Source organism: Mercenaria mercenaria, chromosome 4 (genome assembly GCF_021730395.1).
Source record: "Mercenaria mercenaria strain notata chromosome 4, MADL_Memer_1, whole genome shotgun sequence".
Classification (NCBI taxonomy): domain Eukaryota; kingdom Metazoa; phylum Mollusca; class Bivalvia; order Venerida; family Veneridae; genus Mercenaria; species Mercenaria mercenaria.
Genome location: NC_069364.1, coordinates 6,624,957 through 6,635,760, shown reverse-complemented (window position 1 = coordinate 6,635,760; position 10,804 = coordinate 6,624,957). Strand labels below are relative to the sequence as shown.

Below are 10,804 nucleotides of genomic sequence, written 5' to 3'. Positions count from 1 at the left end.
TGAAGTCACATTTAGGTTTCTTGTCCTCAGCATATTAAGGATTAAATGCCTGTTTACTTTAGTGTGAAAATAACACATAAATGGGTACTTAAAGGCTGGGTTACCTAATTCCTTCAAAGTTTTTGCAAAAAATAAACAAATATATCAATTTTACCTTTGATGCAGTTTAGAACCCTGTTCGTGTAGAAAGTTCAGATGTACCCAGATAAGTGGTATCGCCGCCTCATGTATAACACATGACCTAATTATCACATCATTACGATATAGTACTTACATAAAGGGTAGGCTTTTTTCATGTGATTATTATACGTTAATCTGGGTTATATAACCGTTACATTTTTCTCTAATGACAATCTTATGGGAGATTCTCTTTCGAGACAAAAATCACACGTGAGGTTAATATGTTATTACCATGTAATGATTATGTGTGACAGGTAATCCTTTGTTAATGCTTAGCAAGTTGAGCTCTTAGACGCATAAAGGTCAATGATCTTTTGAATATATTGATTGCGCGACGACCATTTTTTGACAAATTTTCAGAAAAGAAAGAACAACAGGTTCTTGTAAAACCTTCTTTAAGGACAAATTCCAATGTAACGATTGAAGACGAGAAATGCTCCCCCTCCCCCCACCCTGAATAATTAGAATTTATAAACTCGATAATACAATTTTTAATTGTTTAAAACAAAAGAGAAGACCATAGTCGTTAAAACTATGATTTTATTTTTTGCCTAGAATATAAAATAAAAATTCGTTTCAAGAAGTTGAATCACTCTGTAGTGTGACAACACAAGTCTTATAAGGATAGGCAGTATATACTAAAACATATTGCAAAATGGTTTTTATACTCCCATTTTAAACGATCAAATATCTTTTCTAGCGTAAGAATCAAATAAATGTTATAATCAATATATTTTATGTTCACTACCGACGTTTGATCACTACGTCTTGATAAATTCTGTAAAATATAGGTAATTCCAGAGAAATGGTTTTATTTTACATGCATATACAGTAGGGGCCATTTTTTAAATTTTTTAAATTTTAAGGTAGTTCTGCACGTTTTGATCGATTTTTTCTATCATGTAGAACTTGATTAAACTATAATTTTTCAAAATTTCAGAATATACCTATAACATTCAGCAAATAAAAAGGATAGGGTCGTGTGTTCGATGTTTTGCTGGACTGATTTGAAAAATTTGGACCTCACACAAATTTTCATAATGGAAGTATATGGGAAAATCCTAACTTTCATCACATTTTCGGGAATAGAAATTTTTCTACAATTTTTCTACAATGTAGATTTCAACGACACTTCTCACAGTTGTAAATAAACATATAGCCTATAATGTGGTGAAATAAAAGGTATAGGTCCGTGTACTCATTTTTGAGATATTTGACGATGATTAAATTGAACCGAATATTTTACGAGACATTATTTTTAATTATTTCACGTGTCAAATGTTTTGATATCATAGTTTGACTTTAGAAATATAGTAACAGTGTCACTTTGATCAATTTACTCACAGGTTGTCATTAATTCATAAAATGATTTTCATTTCCGTACGCCGAATCCATGCTTTATTCTACTTTTTCCGGATAAATGACGTTACGCAATCACTTCCGGTTTATCAAACGTGCAGAACTACCTTAAGTGAATTGTGGCAAAGTAACAGTAATACATAAAGCATCTCTCCCTTTTACATCACGTCTAACACTCCACCTATTCAAGTAAATATAATTCTCTTCTTCCGGCAGAAACCAGTAAAAACTTGTCTAGCGTCAAAATTGTTTTGTTGATTATGAAACGTCTCTATTGCCAGACATTGACATGAAATGGTCAGGATATTAGTTCTTATAATAATCAAGGTGTGAATCGCCTTACGTCCACAAATCAGCTAAATGAATGATAATTAACTATTGGAGATATAAACGTTAGATATACATAGTGAAGTCTTTTTTGTGTAGATTAATTGATTTGCTTTTCATGTGTTACAAACTCACTGTAATACATGAATAAATTAACAACTTGAATGATGAATAACCAATAGAAAAGCAGACTGCAGATCCGCAGCAGTGTATGTAGAGGTCTGTGCATGATTAACACGTACACACGAACTTAGACAAAGTGAAACGTATAGACAACGAGGAGGAAGCGAAAGGCATAAAGTAGGACACCTTGACACGGTCAGTGGCAAACTTACCTTGGGGAGCTTTAATCGGTTGACTGTCATATTTGGTAGATCTCAACTGTATATTAATGATTTCAGGGTCAAATATTGAGTATATGATACTCACTGTAAAGTAAAATTCACATATTTCAAACATCATTATCTTGTATCTTAACTAAAAAGGAAAACATTTGTTCAACGTTATCAAGTTTTATTGTAATTTAAAAGTGTTAGTCAAAAGATGTTTGATAAGATGAATTTAAATGTACATAACATTGACATACTTTCATCTTTAACATCTAGAAGATTCTTATTAAAAATGGCATGTCTTCTTTATTGTATAACAGATGTCCGTTTCAGTCCTAAGTAAGGTACTCTTTATAGTCTTTTCTAACACTGTTTTCTCACAGAATGTATTGCAAAAGTCAGCAAAAAGGATTTTTAAGCAGAAAAGTTGGTTTTGAGTAATATATCCAAATAGAAACAAAAACAAAAACAAACAAATGTGTTGTCTGTCCGACACATTCTAGGTGACGCAAACATATATATATTTCGCACAAGAGGTCCAGGCAGTTTGTATACAGGACATTCAGATTTTGAAATACTGTGAGCGTTTCTCTTATATTAGTAGTTTAACACAAAACACTTGGAATATCCAAACTAACGTAACAAGACAATGCATATATAGCTGACGATTTTAATATTCTTATGCTAAAGTTGTGGTTAGACTGAGTTGTCAAAATGATGAAATATTACGATACCCGAACTTATATTACAAACAATCATATATGCGTCAAATGTTTGAACATCCGTTAATTTAAGGGACCATCTCATTGATATTATGCTAAATAGTTTGTTGTAAAATTTTACACTTCTCCCTATAAATAAGTTTAAAAAACTATAGTAACGTCACATTTATGCTGTGGTGCACAATGCCATGTACAGCTTGAAGTTAAACAAGTTTCTAGTAATCCTTGTAACATCTATAAGTAATATAGGAACGTCAATGTCTAATGCAGCTCCACGACAATTAGACCAGATTCGAAACTTTAAGCAACAACTGGCGTTCTAGTTGGTCTTGGACCAACTGGACGAACAAAGAAAAATCGGCTGTTTCCAAAACCTGCGTAACGGCCTTGACTACGTGGTAATCCAAATATACTTCCTGAAAATAAACTTTGTAAATTGGGAAGTCTTTGTAGAACTCTAGATGGTGTCGGTTGAGGTCTAGGCGTCGTATGTCTCTGTTGTGGTGGTGCTGTTGTCAGGGAATAAGGAAAATCATTGTTCAATTCAGTTTCCGAAATATCATTTGCCACTTCTTCAGTCTGCAATTAAATGAAGTTGCCTGTTTATTGTTTTTAAACACCGTTTACTGATATGAAACAGCGTTAATGGGGTGAGTGAAATTAAATGGTTGTTACCTGTATTTGTCCCACAGAATCAATATAAAGAATGATTTCTTTGGGGTGTTTTTAACTTGCCTTTGAGTTATGATATGACGATTACCAATGCATATAAGGCCTAAAAGATTGTTTGTTTCTGGCATCCCGACCTGACCTGATTTTTTGGCCCGACCCTAAATGTTTTATGGCCTTGGAGATTTTTTTCAAGTTTTTAACAAAAAGTTGCAAAACTGCACTTTTTACACTTTAAACATGGTCAGTGATGTTAGAAATCAACTTACTGATGCTCTAAAGGCATACCCCCTTATTTGCATTCATTTTTTGACACGAAAATATTTTCCGAAACGTCCCACTTAATAATAATAAAAAAAATACTGACCTACTTAGTACCCAATTTTGTAGCATGCGACCGGAAACAAACAATCGTTTTTTAGGCCTAAGTATTTTAAATTTGAATACTATGATAAAATGTCATGCCTAGTATTGAATCAATACTTAATGCTCGCCAATATATTTGACGTCAGGGTTGAAAGTAGTTGGTATGTAGTTATGAACTACATATGTGTATGGAAGTATCACCACTACAAAATCATATCTTTAAGAATACAATGTATAAATTTAACCAGATCATATATCTTTGTCACTGTATATGGAAGGGTATTGGATGTAATGAAAACTGTACGAGACTACTTAACCCGACTTCAAACATATGTACAAAAGTAGATTGAGAAAATTTAGATAGAAGTGATAATTATTCCTTCTCTTGAGAAGGAATATTATAGTTCAATAAGTCACACTTGACTGAGCTACTGATACCGAAAGCTGTTGTCATTACAAGCTGGCCAATAAAACCCCGTGACCTTAGAAATAACCTCTGACGTTAGACTATTCTTTCCTAATTGAGGCGACTCTCTGACTGAACGCGTTCCGTGGATGACATATTACTAAACCCGAGGATGTTATTTCCTCCATTCTTGAGGAACATAACATACATTCAGTCGACCAGATAGACATATATCAGCAAATTTAAATGTAAACAACTAAATATTATCGTTACCTTGAAATGTATAGTTAATATATGAAAACAAACCCCATTGCGACCATCTAATTATGCGCAACAAATTCACGCATCGAATCGTAATTGATTAACCGGGTCAATGTCTTATTGCTGTATTTACTCTACTGAAAGTGGTAACAGATTTAATTTATTGTTGGATTTAACAATTTATGTTAAAGACACTGATTCTGGTATGCCTGGTATGTGGCCTATGGAGATGATAAGGTCTGCGTATTGGCGATAAGGGCCAATACACAAGTCGGGGCCAAGTTCTCACCTTGATAGCAAATCAGTTCTCACCTTTATAACGAGTTTAGAAAGCTTGATTGAATTAGGGCTAAATAAGAAAAGTGATAAGATACAACAGTATTTTTATCATATTTTTAATAAAGTAAATTTTTTAACATTGCTGTTTTTTATTACCAAAAATATAAAAAATGCATTCAGGCACATAGCTTTTAGAAGTAATGAATTATTGTGTATTTTAAACAATGATAATATATCTTTATTGCTGGATTTTATTAAACATAAAAGAACGTTAACATTATTTAGACAACACAAGAGGAATTAAGCATTTTTAATATATAACATCCTTCTGTCTATATGCCTTCTTTATCTATTAAAAATGCAACTGAACACTTCTTTAATTTCTAATAAAATCCAGCAATTATAATTTTTTTTTCGTTTTTATTTTTTTACTTTTGATAAAAAGATCATAATCATTAAATAAACAAACTTGTATTTTCTCTTATTAAGTTTTGAATAATTATTTTATAGTGAGAATTGTTTTGCTATAAGAGTTATAATTTAATTGGCCAGGGTATTACTCAACACGACTGAGCAATCAAAATTAGTATCTTATCAGTTAAAATAATTTTGTGTACATTCTCAAAAACAAGACTAAAAAAACAACAGCGTTTCAATTAATAAAATGCAAAACACAGGAAATAACCAATTTACCTGTAGGCAATAAAATTTATGATTCTCTGACAATAATTAGGCTACATGTCAAGGCTACAGGGATTTTATGGACCCTTATCAGACTGGACCAGACAGGATCTTGTTTATTGGGGATTAAAAAGTCTGGTATTTGGGGGGGGGGGGGGTCACTTATATAGGAGATTTTCTTTGCCTTTTAAATAACTAGCGTAAATACTTACTTGAAATTTTTTGGCAGTATAAAACAGACATTGCAATCAAAATTTTACAAGATGATCATTTTATATTTATATAGATATGCCCTAGAAAGAACTTTTGCTATGCTTTAACTTGCATGATTCATTGTTTAATTCTTACTATTGGTCCACTTGTTGGGTTAACAAAATGTGTCCCAGAAGGTGCCGCACAATAACTTTCCATGTCTGACAATGAACATGCTTTCCGGCAACACTCTGTGACTACACCCCGGCGTTGGAGAGAACCAGAGGACTGGGATAAATACTGATTAGCTGATCGTTTCGTGATTGCTGGCAAATCTGGAAAAGAAATTTCATTCTTGACGTATTGCATTGTTCTAACCTTATCATAAAATATGGTTCTTCAGTCAAATAATTATATTATAGTTATTATAAGTAAAACAATACTTTTTGGCTGAAAGGACTGACGGACATGAAACCCTAATAAATTTCTAGCAAAAGTGATATCAATAGTAGTGTTTGAAGTTTCAAGAGAAAAAAAGTTAGACAGGCATTTTTTTACATCTGACAAATTGAGGAAATTATTTCAGGCTCCGCTAAATTAACCGTAAATCAATTCATTATTGTATAGAAATATCAAGTTCTTTTAAGGGGAAACATTTAATTCATGTTTAAATGACGTAAGCACGTCATAAAGATATTAAATATTGAGTTAAAATTATACCGTCGACGTGGTTACCTTGAATAAAAAAAACACAGTAAAGAATATTGTATACTTTCCGAATCAATAAAATTACCTCATGGTCGGATAAGCTTTCTTTAGAACCTCAAAGTGGTTTCTACTGAATTCCTGGTTGTTTAGTGTTTAATACTTATAAAGTTTAACTTATTGTTTATAAGGTATAATTTATAAGTTATTCATATCTAACTGGCTGTACGCTTCAATGGCATTCTAGTGGGAAATTGAGTGCAAGAGACCAAAAGAGGATTAAGTTAACAGGGCAAAAAGCTATCACACAGGTTTGTACGATCGTTTTCCTCATTAGATTGATCGCTGATAAGTAATAATTATAATTATCATATACTTTACTATAAATAGTAACAAAAAGCCGTTAAAAGCGGTCATTACGGCCTTCATTGACTGATCCATAATGAAGCAGTTTGCCTCACACGCCATAATCATAATGGACCCGGGTAACTGGAATGTCAGCACGTTCTGACGTTGACGTCATGAAACAAAGTCATTATCGCGGGTGAAAGGATGCTAAATCATTTTCAGATCGATTGTCAAATAGTGATGGCATTGTTGATGAAAAAAGCAATACAAATGTTGCTTATTAATTTCTGGAAAATATGTAAAAACACCAAGATAAATATGAAGCGAATGTATATAATGAAAAAGTCAATGGACGGCTGGTGTGTGCCTTCTAGCCAAAATGGCACACCTAGTTTCATATAATGTCCCCCAGGCTAAAGCCCTCAGGCAATTACGACACTAGCTAGATGTGCCATTATGGCAAAAAGGCACAGCCAAGGTGTATAGTAACCTCTTAGTAATAAATTATTTTAATACAGAAACGCGTACTTAACATTTCAGACGGGTTTTAATTGCTTACACTATCTATTTCAAGAATGAGTCATGAAAAACATTATTAAGTAATTAAGTAATTAAAGGACAGCATTATTAAAAAGTACAAGAAAAAGTTGATGCTTATTCATATAAATAATAATGGATCTGTTGAAATGTCTTTTTATTTGAGTAAAAAAAACAAAACAATTCTTATCTGAAGTAAATTGACATCTATTTTTATGTTTCGATCCACCAGAACAATAAAATACGATGAAATATGAAATCTCAATTTATCTCCTATTAAGTGATCGCATTTCTTTGTGCCAAGTTGTAATTAAACGCCATTATCAGCTAGAAAGTTCTGTTGCTATAGAAATTAGAATATTTTTCGGCGACGCCGTCTAAATTCGTTTTCGTTACCTATGCCACGTGACTTCAGTTAGCAAATCAAACTACTTGATAACGCATTATAGATAATTTATCAAAATGGAAGATTTATGCAACACTCTGCCTGATTGGACGAGAGTGTCAATTTCTTTCACTCTGTTGATTGTGCTACGCTGAGTGAAATGCAGACAAAGCGTTTATCCTACCTTTTAAAGCTAACTTTGGCTCAGTATATTTAGCAAGAATATTGATATATCTCAAAATGATAAGTAAGTTTAATAAATATGATAAAAACCTATTCAAATACCAACATATATCAAATTAAAGAAAGAGCTGAATACGGTCTGCGTAGCACATGAATAAGGGTGTGATAAGAGTCTTTTATGTAGAGAAGTGCTTTTTAAAAGAGTTTCCTTGTTACAATTGTCGTCTGTATATGAAAAGGTTTCTTGCTTTTGTGACTTATTCAGATTGCATATTAAAATGAGTACTTGTTTGCTTTGATATATTTGTTATAAATTATTTAACTGATTTATTATATATGAATATCTTTCTTTAGTATGGTATGCAAATATTGAACTCAGTTGAAATCTGTTTTATTATATATATGCTCTATAATGACTGAATCTCATTACACTGAAATGAAGGTATGCTGCATACAGTTTATCTATGTGATATGACTACGGTCAAACTTTGCTTATGAAACAGAAATATTGAAATAATTACAATTGTATGTTTTGCTTGACCTTCACTTTTTTATAGGTGTGACGTCATTGTCCAAAGATTCATGAATAGCGAATATGCATTTGTTAAAGCGGGATCAGTTGGCCTATTTTAGAAATAAATAAAAATAATAAATAAAAAAAATCCTTTAATTGATTTTTTCTCATGTATTCTAATCAAACTTGATTTGTAGCATCTTTATTAGGCCCGCAGCCAACTTTGTTCAACTGGGACATTTAACCCCTTTTAGGGGCTGCTAGAGCTAAAACTAGAAATGCCTTTATACAGCGTCTCATGAACAGCTTGGTGGATCTTTGTCATACTTGGTCTGGAGCATCATTATAAGGTCATCTTCCAAATTTATTTATATAGGAACTTGGGCCCTATTAGGGACCACTATAGCTAAAAGTAGATATGCCTTTCTTCGCATTAACCACTAAAATGTAATGGATTTTTATCAAACTCGATGTGTAACAATATCGTAAGGTCTCTTGCTATTTTGTTACAAATGGGGATAGGGACCAATTTAGCTAAAAATATAAACACGTTTAATGACCTCTTCTCATGAACCGCTTCATGAATCTTCATCAAACTACTGCTGTAATTATTCGTCTAAGGATAAACGAAACAAAATTGCAACCCTACGAAACCTTTGCGAAAAATTAAAAGAGAACCATTTAAATTGTTAAAGTGCGGTGTTTAGTTTTGCAAAAAGTTAGATGAAAGATGAATGTTAGATGAAAAATTCATAAACTTCTTTCCTTATTACAATTCGCCGACCATCATTTTTAAAGATATTTCTTGTTTTAACATGCATTTGAAAGGTAACAAAATATGTGGCTTTTCTTCATTGCAGATAATTCTATATTGTTCTCATGCACAAGGCATATACTAGCAAACGTTTTCAGTGACCCCTGATTATTCTGAACTGTCTTGCTGAAAACTATATCTATAGGATCATCTGTTGTTGATGGTTATGTTTGCGATGTGTTACTCACTTTATGGTAGATACATAACTGTCAGGCTTCAGCTGAGTGTCCACCAAATATTAATGGATGTTATTTCTTTGAAACTCAGTGCTGACCATTTAATACATAATTTTGTTTCTTGGCAACTCGGTGCTAACCATACATACATAGTATTATTTCTAGGCAACTCCGTGCTAACCATACATACATAGTATTATTTTTTTGCATCTCCGTGCCAATCGTTTTAAAATAATGGACTTCCTTGGTAACTCGGTGCTGACCATTAATACAAAGTATTATTTCTTTGCATCTCCGTTCTAACCGTTTAAACATACTGTCATTTCTTGGCAACTCGGTGCTTAGCATTAATACAAAATATTGTTTTTAGATTAATTAAAGACAGTACACACTAACTCTATGTTCATTTTGAATGCGTGGTCAACATCCATTCAACAAGTTTTAAAGTAGGTGTATATGTCACGCACAACGGCATTGTCACACACTTCAAATCCCGTTATTTAACTGTTACCATCTGAATGATAACGATGAAAACTTTTCAACCCAAGACTAGAATAAGTGCAGTATTTATCTAGAGGAATTGCCACCAAATTTAAAACTTACCGTCTGTATTTATCCAGTGAAACCCCCGTCCATCACAGACTAAGTCTAGCATATTTGCAAGGAGCTTCCCACAAACTTGAACACCAATGACCTTTGAAACTGCAGCCACAGAAACGATGACGAGTGTGTTGATAAGGTTCATATTATGCAAATAAATCTGAAAATATGAATCTCAGATATAGTGTACTCGTTTATAGCGAAAACTCGGATATAGAGAACAATATTTTATTTCCCAATTATGCCTTCTTTATTTTATATAGAAATCTAAATATAAAGATCTAAAATCTAAATCACTCACGCACTACATTCATGTATAACAAACTGTTATTATATGGATACAGCGAACCTTGATTATGAGGAACAGATTTCTAGTGTCACAACGAGCTAGCTATATCCGAGTTTTTCTGTTAACTGTTATAAATCCAGTCATTGACTATCCTTATTTTGCCATTACGCCAATCCTTAATGTTGTGTGTTGCTCGTCTGATAACTTGTCAAATATTACAACAATTTTCTAATAAAAAACGTGGCGAACGTGTCGTCTTTATGACGAAATAAGATACCGGAAATGGAAGTAGATGTTCATATTGCAGACATACAGTCACGTCATATCGTAACACGAAATGTGATGACGTACAGCGAGCTTTAACTTAAGTGAAAATATTTATCAATTTAGATGCTAAATGATATCTTAACAAATTCTTCGTAACATATCAAATTTACAAATCAGTATTTTAAGTAAATATTATAGATGTAATCTAAAGCACC

At 32.5% G+C, this 10,804-nt stretch overlaps 1 protein-coding gene across 1 annotated transcript; it reads right to left on the bottom strand.

Annotated features, from left to right (window-relative positions):
• Positions 1 to 2,495: 2,495 nt before the first annotated feature.
• On the bottom strand, positions 2,496 to 10,186 carry LOC123553183 (insulin-like peptide). The gene is made up of 3 exons (XM_045342930.2): positions 10,037 to 10,186; positions 5,928 to 6,106; positions 2,496 to 3,496 (listed from the first exon to the last, which is right to left on the bottom strand). The coding sequence occupies exons 1-3, from the start codon at positions 10,176 to 10,178 to the stop codon at positions 3,218 to 3,220; spliced, it is 600 nt and encodes a 199-aa protein (XP_045198865.1). The 5' UTR covers positions 10,179 to 10,186; the 3' UTR covers positions 2,496 to 3,217.
• Positions 10,187 to 10,804: the final 618 nt, after the last annotated feature.